The following is an 11,767-nucleotide window of genomic DNA, read 5'->3' on the forward strand; positions in this document are numbered from 1 at the left end:
CCCATCCTCCGCTCTGTCCCCCAGCCATGTCCCCCCATCCGTGACCCCTATCCAGAGCCATGTCCCTCACCCCCAGCCGTGTCCCCTCTCCCCAGCCATCTCCCCCCAGCTGTGACCCCCTATCCCCAGCCGTTGTCCCCTCTTCCCCGCCCGTTCACCCATGGCAGGGGACGACACGTCGTCGTCGCGTGACCCCCGTGGGGACGAGCTTCCTCGTCGCCTCCCAGCCAAAGCCACCCCACATCCGCACCCCCACCCCACCCCCTCCGCCTCGATGCCACCTCCCGGGGTGGCCGGGGGCACCCACAACCGTCGCCTTTAACGGGACCGGTGTCCCCAGGTGTCCCAACTGAAGGGTGGCTCCACCTCGTCCCTCCCCTCGGCGCCTTCCTGCCTTCCTTGTGCTTGTCACTGGGGATTAGCAGAGGGACAACCCAGGGCTTGGGGACAGGGACGGGGACAGGGCCACCGGCCACCTCGCCTGGATGTAGGAGGCCACGGCCGGCCAGGGAGGACCGAGGGCGGCATCCTCCATCCCTGCGGTGGGCGAGGACGGGGACCCCCCGGTGCCCCGCCAGCCCTTGGGGGCACCATGAAGGACCGGCTGGAGCAGCTCAAGGCGGTGAGAGACCCTCGAGGGGGAGAGGGGACGAGGTGGGGGGCACCTCGTGGGGTGGGGGTCCCCAGGGTTCGCCGGGACCCTGTTCCCAGGGGGAGCTGGGTGTCATGGGGATGGGGGTCCCTGAGACCCCACTCCAAGGTTCACGGGGACATCATGGGGAGGGGGGACCCCGAGCCCCAGGTCCGTGGTGGATGGGGACGTCGCGGGGATGGATGTCCCCGAGAGCCCACCCCAGGGTAGATGGGGGGGTGATGGGAATGGGGGTCCCTGAGCCCCCACCCCACGGTGGATGGGGGCACCACGGGGATGGGGGGGTCCCTGAGCCCCCACCCCACGGTGGATGGGGGTGTCATGGGAATGGGGGGCCCTGAAAGCCAGCCCCACGGCGATGGGGGTGTCAGGCGGGAGGGACCGGGGGGGTCAGCCCTCTGTGCCGTTTGGGGGTGGGGAAGGTATTTTGGGAGGACACCGCCACTCGCCCCCAGATGAGGGCTGTTCCCCCTGTGCTGTGGGGTACAATGGGGGGACGCCAGCCCCCACCCCGGGCTGCGTGGGGCAGGGGTGTCCATCCCCTTGGGGGGGGCAGGGAGCGGATGCGGGGTGCCCGCAGGGGCCAGCACCCCATCCCGTGCCCCACGTCTCACCGTGCTCCCCGCCACCGTCACCGCTTCCTCATCCCGCGCCCGCCCTGCCGTGGGGCCCCGCTGGGCCCCCCCCTGCTCCCCGGGGGCCTCCCTGCCCCAGTGTCTTGTTCCCCCCCACCCCTCGGGTGTTGGGGGTCCCTGCAGCCCCCCAACCTGCACCCGGGCCCCGGCGTGTGGCGGGCAGCCGTGGCAGGGAGGCTTGGTGGGGATTTAGCGGGGATTACGAAGCCATCAGATAAAACCCTTGGGAGGGAGAGAAGGGATTAATTTTATTTTTACTCTGGCAGGAGGCGGGGGGGGGGGGACGGGACGGGGGTCCCAGCGTCCCCAGCCAGGGCCTGAATCCCTCCCCAGGGGGGCTGCAGCTGGGCACAGGACACCCCTTGGGAGCTGAGAGGGGACAAGGGGAGGTGGAGGGTTGGCACCCTGAGAAGGGACCGATTTGGGAGCCCACGGGTGGGGGGGCCAGGCGTGACGCCGGGGTGATGGGCAACAGCCACTTTTGGGCCCCCCGCCGACCCCCGGCGCTCCTCAGACCTGCCACGGGGCGAAGGTTGGGGCCATAAAACCCTGTCCTGTCCCCGTCCCCATCCCCTCCCTCCGGCCAAGCCCAGCAATCCCTTAATTCCCCGGCCATGCACAGCCAGATGTGAGACGAGCTCAGCCCCCCCCCGCCCCCACCACCGCTGCAGATGTCCCCTCCTGGGCCACCACGTCCCCACGACTGCTCCCGCCTCGTCCCCCCCTGACCCCGCAGAGCCGGGCTGGCTGGTGACCGCCCTGGCCCCGTGGGGCGACTGTCACCCGGGGGGGGGGGTCCCCGGGTGCGGGCGGGGGGGTTGTCACCCCTGAGCGCTGCCCACCGTACCCCGCAGAAACAGGACGCGGACGATGACACCGAGGAGCTGGAGATCGCCGTCGACAACACGGCGTTCATGGATGAATTCTTCTCGGAGGTGAGGAGTCGGGGGGGGGGGATGCGGGGTTGGGGGACACGGGGCTGCCTCCTAACGCCCCCCACCCCTCCATCCTCCCCGGCACGTCTAGATCGAGGAGACCCGGCAAAACATCGACAAGATCTCGGAGAACGTGGAGGAGGCCAAGAAGCTCTACAGCATCATCCTCTCGGCCCCCATCCCTGAGCAGAGTGAGTGCGGTGGCCACGTGTGTGTGTGTGTGTGTGTCCCCCTCCCCGGGTCACGCGTCGTGACATTCCCGGGGACATTCCCACGGACATTCCCACGGTGGCTTCCCCGGCTCACGTGCCGTGACCCCGCAGAGACCAAAGACGACCTGGAGCAGCTGACGGCGGAGATCAAGAAAATGGCCAACAGCGTCCGCAACAAGCTGAAGAGTGAGTGGCCGCGTCCCCACCGCCGTGCCACCCAGTCCCGCGGGTCCCCCTCTCCCCGTGGGAAGGGTGGGGTGTGCCGGGGACACTGGGACCGTGGGGTCTGGCGGGTGGGGAAGGTCCCTGACGGGCTGGGGTCCGGCTCTCGCCAGGCATGGAGAGGAACATCGAGCAGGACGAGGCGCGGTCCTCCGCCGACCTCCGGATACGCAAGTCTCAGGTGAGCTCCGGTCCCTGGGACCCCCTGCGGGGGCTGTCCCCACCCAGCACCCCCAGGTCCCGAGCGCCCCGTCCCACTCTGTCCCCCACGGGGCTGTAGCACGTCTTGGGTGTCCCCAGGTCTCCCATCTCTGTCCCCAGCCCCAACGCCTCGTCCTGCCCTATTTCTTGGGGCTGGGGAATGCTTGGAATGTCACTGGTCCTACTCCCTGTCCCCATCCCCATCCCACCATCCTGTCCCCTGGGGCTGGGATGCCCCATGCCCTGGGTGTCCCCGCTCCCACCCCCCGTGCCCTAGGTCCTGTCCCCTGGGAAAACGCTCCATGGGGACACGCCATGCCCCCATGACATGTCCCATGTCCCCATCCCTGTCCGCGGCACTGGGTCCTGTCCCCCGGGCTTGGGACATGCCGTGCCTGGGGTGTCCCACGTCCCCGTCCCCAGGCCGGGGTCGTGTCCCCCGGGGGGGCCGGAGAGGTGCCGTGGCCGGGGTGTCCCCAGCCCCATGCCCCTGTCCCCGTCCCCAGCACTCGGTCCTGTCCCGCAAGTTCGTTGACGTCATGACCAAGTACAACGAGGCGCAGGTCGACTTCCGGGAGCGCAGCAAGGGCCGGATCCAGCGCCAGCTCGAGATCAGTGCGTGCCCCCCCCCCCCGCCCCTGGCAGATCTGGGCGGGGCCTCCTCCTGCCGGCCCCGCCCCTTTTGGTGAAATGGGCGGAGCCAAGCCCCAAAGACCCCCTGCTCCCTTTGGCGAAGTGGGCGGGACCAGACACTAAGGACCCCACCCCTTTGGCAAAGGGGGTGGGGCTAGCCCCTACAGACCCCGCCCCTTTGGTAAAGTGGGTGGGACCAGTCACTAAAGACCCCACCCCTTTTTGGCAAAGGGGGTGGGACTAGCCCCTACAGACCTGCCCCCTTTGGTAAAGTGGGTGGGACCAGACACTAAAGACCCCACCCCTTTTTGCAAAGGGGGTGGGACTAGCCCCTACAGACCCCACCCCTTTGGCAAAGTGGGCGGGGACCAGACACTAAAGACCCCACCCCTTGTTGGCAAAGGGGGTGGGACTAGCCCCAGACACTAAAGACCCCACCTTTCCCCAAGGGGGTGGGGCTAGTCCCTACAGACCCCGCCTGCTTTGGTAAAGTGGGCGGGACCAGACAATAAAGACCCCACCTTTCCCCCAAGGGGGTGGGGCTAGCCTCTACAGACCCCACCCCCTTTGGTAAAGTGGGCGGGACCAGACAACAAAGACCCCACCCCTTTTGGCAAAGGAGGTGGGGCTAGCCCCTACAGACCCCGCCCCTTTGGTAAAGGGGGCAGGGCTGGGTACTGCAGACCCCGCCCCCCCTTTGATGGAGTGGGCGGGGCCTGTCCCCACCACTGCCCCTGCGTGCCCGCAGCCGGCAAGAACACGACGGACGAGGAGCTGGAGGAGATGCTGGAGAGCGGGAACCCCTCCATCTTCACCTCGGGGGTGAGCGCCCGCCACCGACGGGCGGCTGGGGGGGACACCGGGGGCCAGGACCACCCCCCCGCCCTGCTGACGTCTGTGCGTGTCCCCCCCCTCATCCCGCTCCGTTGCAGATCATGGACTCGCAGATCTCGAAGCAGGCGCTGAGCGAGATCGAGGGGCGGCACAAGGACATCGTGCGGCTGGAGAGCAGCATCAAGGAGCTCCACGACATGTTCGTCGACATCGCCATGCTGGTGGAGAACCAGGTACGGGGCTGCACGGGGACGAGCAGGGGTCTGTGCAAGGGGTCGCACAGGGGCGAGCACGGATCTGTGCAAGGGCTGCGTGGGGACGAGCAGGGGTCTGTGCATGGGGTTGCATAGGGATGAGTAGGGATCTGTGCAAGGGTTGCACGGGGACGAGCAGGGGTCTGCGCACGGGCCTGCACAGGGACAAGCAGGGATCTGTGCATGGGGTTGCACAGGGATAAGCAAGGATCTGTGTAGGGGTTGCACGGGGATGAGCAGGGATCTGTGCACGGGGTTGCATAGGGACGAGCAGGGATCTGTGCAAGGGTTGCACAGGGATGAGCAGGGATCTGTGCAAGGGCTGCACCAGGACAAGCAGGGATCTGTGCACAAGGATGAGCAGGGACTTGTGCGTGAAGCCACCCAGGGACTGGCACACAAGGCCGCCCAGGGGTCCACGGGGACACAGGGTGGCACGGAGCCACGTGGGCACCTGCCCGGGGCCACGCAGGGCAGCACAGGGAGCCGTGCAGGGGGACCCAGGCACGGAGCCACGTGGAGCTGGGTGGTGATCGCTGCACAGGTCCCCGTGGGGCCACCCAGCACCTGAGCCCGCGGGGGCTCGAGGGAGGGAGGCAGGGGTGGGCAAGGATGCGCCCCACGCCGTGGTGGTCCCGGCCCCTCTCTCAGCCCCTCTCTGTCCCCCCTCCATGCAATGCGAGGAGCCACTGTGTGCACCGGGGAAGGGTGAGTACCTGCGCCGTGGGGCTGTGCCACGTGCCGTGGGGCTGTGCCATGTGCCATAGGGCCGTGCCACGGGGCTGAGCCTGTCCCCTCTCCCCGTCCCCGCAGGGTGGGCTGCTGGATAACGTGGAGCAATACGTGATGCACACAGCCGAGCACGTGGAACAGGCGAACCAGCAGACCAAGAAGGCGCTCCAGTACCAGGGCCAGGCGCGCAAGGTGGGTGGGTGCCAGCACCCCTGGGTGCTCTCAGCGTCCCCCCCTCCGTCTCTCTCTGTCTCTCTCTGCCTCCGCCCCGCCGCCCCCGCGCCCCGTAGGGAGCCATGATCGACCGCATAGAGAACAACATGGACCAGTCCGTCGGTTTTGTGGAGCGGGCCGTGGCCGACACCAAAAAGGCCGTGAAGTACCAAAGTGAGGCCAGGAGGGTGAGACGGACCGACGGCCCCAGTGTCCCCCAGTGTCCCCTCCATAGCCCCCACTGTCCCAAAGGCACCCCCAGTGTCCCCGTCTGTCTTCACATCACCCAGCGCCCCCAGCATCTCCCACATCCTCCAGTGGCCCTGAGACCCCCTTGTCACCCCAGCCACCTCTAGTGTCCCCCAGCTACCCCCAGTGGTCCCCCAGATGACCCTAATGGCTCCCGCCTGCCCCCAGTGACCCCCAGCCACCCCTCCTCCCCCCTTGCGACCTCCATGGGGTTGGCAGCACTGTCCCTCTCTGTCGCCCCGCCAAACCCAGCCCTGAACCCCCTCCTACCCTCAGGTGTGATGAGCTGGTGAGGTCTCAGCCCCTCTTGCCCTGTCGCCAGGTCTGCAGCATCTTTGGCTCTTCTGGGCTCCTCCGTGCCCACCTCTGCTCTCCAACTCTCCCCCCCCCCAACACAGGGCAGGCATAACCGGCCCCCATCTCCCCTCTCGCCCCCTCCAGAAGATGCTGATTTTGGCGGTGGTAGTGGTGCTCTTGCTGGGGATAGTTGCCCTCATCATCGGACTGTCTGTGGGGCTAAACAAGAAATAGCCTCTGAGGCAGGGGCTGTGGTCTGTAAGTGTTGGGGGGCCGGGGAGCCCCACTGTGGGGCCAGAGTGCCCTGGAGGGCTCGGGGACAGTGGGCAGGCACGGACGGGCTGGCCCCGCCATCGTGCCCTGCCCGGACTGCTCTGCCTGCCATGGGGCTCTGTGTCCCTGTGCTGGGGTCTGGCTCTCTGGTGCTTTGGTTTCTGCTGCTGCCTTTGGGGCTGGAGGTTCTGGGCTCTGGGTGCTCGCCAGCCAGTGGCCTCGGGTCTGCGGTGCTCGGGGGTCTGCGGTGCTCGGGGGTCTGCGTTGCTCAGGGGTCTGCGTTGCTCGGGGGTCTGCAGCGCTCGGGGGTCTGTGGTGTTCAGGGGTCTGGATTTCAGCTCCGTGCTTGGCTATGTGTTCCCCATGTCAGTCTCTGCCATCCTCGCTCCCCTCCGGACCCGCAGGGTCCTGCTGCAGCCCCTCGTCCCCTTCCCCGCCAGCCTCTCCAGCTGGGGGCTGACGTCTCCCCCTTTCCCTCCTCCAGATGATTCCAACTCTCCCAGTAGTGAAGTCTCCCAGCAGGATCCTCCCCGGCACCCTCCTCTCCCTGCTTCTCCTGGACCTGCTGCCCTCAGCCCCGGCATACCGGCTCCTGCCCTGGGCTCTGGCACAGCACCGCTGCCTCTGCCTCCGTGGAGGGACCCCGACACCGGAGCGCTCTCCCCCACCAGACCATCCCCTGCGGCCCCCGCCGTCCTGCCAGTCCCTGGGGTCTTCCCCTCTTGTCCTCATGTCCCCGGCAGGAAGGGGACAGGACTCAACTATTTATTTTCCCTTTGCTGATAAATCAACTCCTCCTGGTCCCCCATCTCTTGCTGGGAGGAACGAGGAGGCTGGGGGCTATGCCAGCACCGTGGCACCGTGGGGATGTGGCAGCCAGTGCCACGGCCCCAGCGAGAGGAGACGAGGTGCCTTGCTCTGGGCAGGCGAGGGCTGGACCCTCACCTGCACGGGCGTCCTGGGAGGACGAGGGACGGGGATATGGTCAGGACAGGGGGTTTGGTGGCACCAGTAGCTGCCGGCAGGTCTGGCCACGCTTTGCTGTCCACCGTGCCGCGGCAGATGGAGCTGCCGGGGACCCTGTCCCCTCTTGGCCTTGATGTCTGCGGTTGGTAGGTCCCCCAACACCGACTGCCCCGGTGTTGCGGGGAGCTGGGGCTGGAGGACGTGGCGGTCACCGTTATTTAATTCCTATTAAAATAAAGATCCCTGCTGATGCCCACCCTGCGCCTCTCCTCTCCGTGCGCAACGCGATGCTGGGCCCACTGCGGGGATGAGCGGGGTGCTGGCACCCCCAGACACCCCAAGCAGTGGGGGGCTGCCCCTGGGCTGAGCATGGCTCCGGCTCAGCTCGCGGTGGCCGTGGCATCATGGCTGGGCTGGTGGCTTTGGTTGAGGACCCGGGGTCTGGGACCGGCCCCCGTTTTCAGGTGCTGTAGCGACACAGCCCCTTGGGGCGAAGATGTGACAGGGGATCGTGGGGCTGGGGACACCCCCAAGCCCCACAGGCTCTGCCAGGCCGGGCCAGACCCTCTTCCCCCAACGGTTTTGGGTAAGTCACGGCGATGGGGACATGTCCCCACTGCACGCTGGCGCTTGGCCGCCTGTCCCAGGGGGACACCGGCACAGCCGCGTCCCAGTGCTACACACAACCAGCTCACACCTACCCTGCTGCCTCCCCAGCCTCTGTCCCTGTCCTTTGTCCCCCCGCCCCAGCCCCGTGCCACCCGTGGCCCTGCCTCACTGCCCCTCTCTCCCCGTGCAGAAGAAGATCATGATCATGATATGCTGCATCATCCTCGCCATCATCTTGGCTGCCAGCATTGGGAGCATCTTCGCCTGAGACCCCAACCCGCTGCCCTCCAGGTGACCGGGCGCACGCTGGGAGGGTGGCAGTCGGGGTCCCCGGTACCACTCCCACACCCAGGGAGTGGGTTCGGACCTCGGCAGGGTTGAGCCGGGTGGGATTCACCCCCCTTGGACTTGCCAGCACGTCCCTAAGGCGCCAGAAGAGACCGAGCATCCCCAGGCAGCCACATCCCCTTCTTCAGCAGCACCTCATCTTCCTCCCCCATTGCAGGTGGCCTTTCCCCCTCCTGCCCCACTGCCCGGATGATCCCGCCTGCATCCGCCTGCGGCTCCAGCCATTGGAGAGACCCCGACCGCCGGCCCCAGGACCCGCCTGCCAAGCCCTCGTCCCCGGAGCCCAGAGGACATCCCTGCGCCACAGCCCGGAGGAGCGGAGACCACCTCCCCTGCTCCCCCCTTCCCTCCCACCACTGGGCAAGTGCCCCAAGGTCTCCCCTCGCTCCCCATCCTCCATTTGGCCGACAGTCAGCGGCCCCTGCGAAGAGCAGCCCCCTCCTCGGCAGCACAGAGCAGCCGAAAGAGCTGTGTTCCTCCCCGGGGCAGCATGCAGGCGACGTAGAGGGCTCTGCCTTGCTCAGGGTGGAAGGAGGAGACTCTCCCTTCGCTCAGAGCTCGTCTGCGGCAACTTCTCTGTCTTGCCAGCTCTTTGGATGCGCAGCCACCCGTGCCGGAGCCCTCCTCCTGAATAAAGAGATCACCCATGCTCTGCGTTGGGGTGTGTGGGGGGGGTCTCAGTAGTAGGAGACAAGCCCTGATACATGCTTCACCTCTGGGATGCTCCTGGTCCCGCGTTTGCGCATCCAAAAACCACAGCAACTGATGCAGGTTCTTGTGGGAAGGTTTAATTAAGGCAGCCCCCTCCCCAGTTGCTCGTTACAGCCTGTGTTTCAGGAAGAATTTGCCCCAGTAGCGTCCTTTTAGCTGCAGGTCATAGGGGCTGAGGTACTTGCGCATCCCCAGCATGTTGGCGGTGACGATGCGCTCGAAAGTCCAGGGATTTTGGTTGTTGAGCCTCTTCTCCTCCTCCTCCTGCCGCATCTGCTCGAGGCCATCGCGGCTGATGGGGACGGCAAGGAAGGGCAATTTCCTGGCCACCTGGGTGAGGAAGGGTTTCACCTCCTCAAACTCGCAGTGCCCACCTACCTCCACCACCAGCCGCCCGCTCTTCACCGCCGTCACGTAGTGGTCGATGGGGCCCTTGCCGCCCCCCATGCGATGCCCCAGGCTCTTCCGTGTCACCGGCTTAGAGGGGGCCGGCACGCGCCAGATGGCAAACATGGTCTTGGGGTCCATGCTGCGGCCGATGGTCAGGCGGATCATCTCAAAGTGGCCCCAGTGAAGGTACCCACCCCCCAAGGCCTGTGGGGGGAAGAAGGGACCGAGTGCTGGCCGGGCGAGGGGGACAGAGGTTCCCCTGTCCTGCCCTGCGCTGGCAGCCGTCCCCTCGCACCCTTCACGCATGTTTTTTTTTGGGGGGGTGGGGGGGGAGCCGCCTCACTGAGGACATCTCAAAGCTGCCTTTCCAATTTAAGCTCGATATTATGTTCTTTATCTCCTCGCTAGGGAAACTGCAGCCCTTCCTGACAGAGGTGGCTCAGCCAATCCAGCTTTTCAGAGCTGGTTTGGCAGCGGTCCCCTCTGGTCGCTGGTTTGTTTGGAAGGCTCAGCACCAGATGGTGGACCAGCGGTGAGGGGTCTCCAGCCTGCGGGGGTGCCCGCTCCTGCACCCTCCCCACCTCCTGCCCAAACGCAGTCCCCGGTTCCTCTGGGCTTCCCCCTCACCACCCACCACCCCCCCACCACTCAGCTCTGACCAGGGAGGGGAGCAAGGCCCCCCCGTCCCACTCACCAGAATCCCGTACTGCCCCTGGGTGAAGTCGGTGGCCTCCCGGGACGGGCCGCGGATGTCACGCAGCCGCCGGGGCTCTCGCCTGACCTTGGGAACCGCCGGGACCTTGTCCATGAACTTCAGCTTCGTCCTCTCCGGGAAGGTGATACCTGCCGGGGGGGGACACAGGCCTGTGAAGGTCACCGGCCCCAGGACCCCCCGGTGCAGGGCGGGGAGGGGGTACAGGTGGCAGCAGACCGGGGAGGGGGATTTCTCTCCATCTATCCTCCTTACCGCTGTAGTCCGGAGGCAACACATACTTCTTGAGGCCCGCCCGGGGAACGGTGACACCGCCGGGACCTGAGGGACAGAACGGAGACTCAGAACGGGGTCTGATGCACCGGGATGGCGGCGGGGGCAGGGGGTCCGGGAGCGGCCCCGCTTCCCGGGAGCGGCTCCGGCAGCGTTGGGACGGACACAGCACCCCCCACTCCGGATCCCAACACCCCCCCCCCCCGGGTCCCAACATCCCCCCACGGCCACCACAGCCGACCCGGGAGTCCCGGACCCCAACGCCTCCCGGTTAACACAGGAGGGGACCCGTGTGTCCGGTTGCCAGAGCCTCCCCTCTCCGGCTCGTCACCCCGCCGGGCTGGCGGGACACACACACGCTGCTCCCCGACCACCACCCAAGGCAGCCAGCGGTCCCTCGGAGCGCTGCCCGGGCTCCCCTCACCTCCTCCGGCCGGCAGCGGCAGCGGCCGCGGGAGCCGCCATCGCCACATCGCGGCCCGGCCGGAAGTGCCTGTCGGGCGCCGCCATAAGATCCGCCCTATCAGAACAGCCCGGCGGGGAACACTTCCGGTGAAGAGGTCCGCCCCCTCCGGTGCCCCCCGGAAACACGGAGGTAAACTTTAGTTCCGGGCGGGGCGGACCCCTCCCCACTTCGCCGTGTCTTTCCACGGCGTCGCCCCCGCTCCCCTCCCACGGTAGCGGGCAGGGGTCCCCGCCGGGCAGGACCCCCCCCTTCTCCCCCCGAGGCGGGATGTTTTTCTGAGTACGATGGCGTTGCTGTTTCTTTGCCCGATTTTTTGCTGATGGGTGGTGGGTGGGGGTTCTGTATGTTGCAAAATGTGGGAGAAATTGGTTTTGGATGGTCTTGCGGTTTCTGGGCCATCCTGGACGAGCCCCCACTGAGGAAGGTAAGGACTTTAGCCCTCTTAGGTAACTTAGCTTAGAAGTGTCCATACGAATTATATCAAAATGTAAGCATAGATAATAGAAGCACTAACGAGCATTCTTTAGGATAAGAGGCATCAAACATGCAGAAGATCACACTGCGCAGAATCATCCGAGAAGGGTCAAGTAGCGGACGCGTGAGGAAGACTATGGAAGACCACCAGAGGACTCCTGAAGACCACCAGAGACCTTCAATGCACCTGTGTAAAGGACATTTGAATATGCTAATAGTTTCCCGGAAAACTAATGAATATGTATAACATTTCTCAGAAATCTAGTGAATATGTATGTAGAACATACACTTAACCTGCACAATTAGGCCTGACAGTGTGCACGATAGGTGGAGTGATTGCCAGATGGAGCAATCGCCCGTGTGCCCAGTGCCGCAATAAAGAACGCCTGCTTTCTAAAACTCCAAAATCGAGTCTTAGAGAGTTTCTTCGACCGGCTTTTTCGGTATCACCCCTACCTCTGTGTCCCATTGAGGCT

The 11,767-nt window shown here is 66.0% G+C and overlaps 2 protein-coding genes across 4 annotated transcripts; one reads left to right on the top strand and one right to left on the bottom strand.

Moving 5' to 3' along the window:
* Positions 1-298: 298 nt before the first annotated feature.
* On the top strand, positions 299-8,905 carry STX3 (syntaxin 3). 3 transcript variants are annotated; one of them, XR_012653097.1, is made up of 11 exons: positions 299-622; positions 2,142-2,222; positions 2,314-2,413; positions 2,546-2,620; positions 2,770-2,837; positions 3,364-3,472; positions 4,239-4,312; positions 4,423-4,557; positions 5,392-5,502; positions 6,827-8,208; positions 8,423-8,905. XR_012653097.1 is itself a non-coding variant. In XM_075047144.1 (11 exons), the coding sequence occupies exons 1-10, from the start codon at positions 593-595 to the stop codon at positions 6,301-6,303; spliced, it is 873 nt and encodes a 290-aa protein (XP_074903245.1). In that variant the 5' UTR covers positions 299-592; the 3' UTR covers positions 6,304-6,327; positions 6,827-7,009. The 3 variants fall into 3 exon arrangements, 2 of the variants coding, with proteins under 2 accessions (XP_074903245.1, XP_074903247.1); XM_075047144.1 differs by lacking the exon at positions 8,423-8,905 and adding an exon at positions 6,214-6,327 and having other exon boundaries at positions 6,827-7,009; XM_075047146.1 differs by lacking the exon at positions 8,423-8,905 and adding an exon at positions 6,217-6,327 and having other exon boundaries at positions 6,827-7,009.
* A 126-nt stretch (positions 8,906-9,031) lies between these two features.
* MRPL16 (mitochondrial ribosomal protein L16) lies at positions 9,032-10,880 on the bottom strand. Its single transcript, XM_075047147.1, has 4 exons — positions 10,776-10,880; positions 10,334-10,399; positions 10,061-10,209; positions 9,032-9,570 (listed from the first exon to the last, which is right to left on the bottom strand). The coding sequence occupies exons 1-4, from the start codon at positions 10,822-10,824 to the stop codon at positions 9,085-9,087; spliced, it is 750 nt and encodes a 249-aa protein (XP_074903248.1). The 5' UTR covers positions 10,825-10,880; the 3' UTR covers positions 9,032-9,084.
* Positions 10,881-11,767: the final 887 nt, after the last annotated feature.

Source organism: Buteo buteo, chromosome 16, assembly GCF_964188355.1.
Source record: "Buteo buteo chromosome 16, bButBut1.hap1.1, whole genome shotgun sequence".
NCBI classification, from domain to species: domain Eukaryota; kingdom Metazoa; phylum Chordata; class Aves; order Accipitriformes; family Accipitridae; genus Buteo; species Buteo buteo.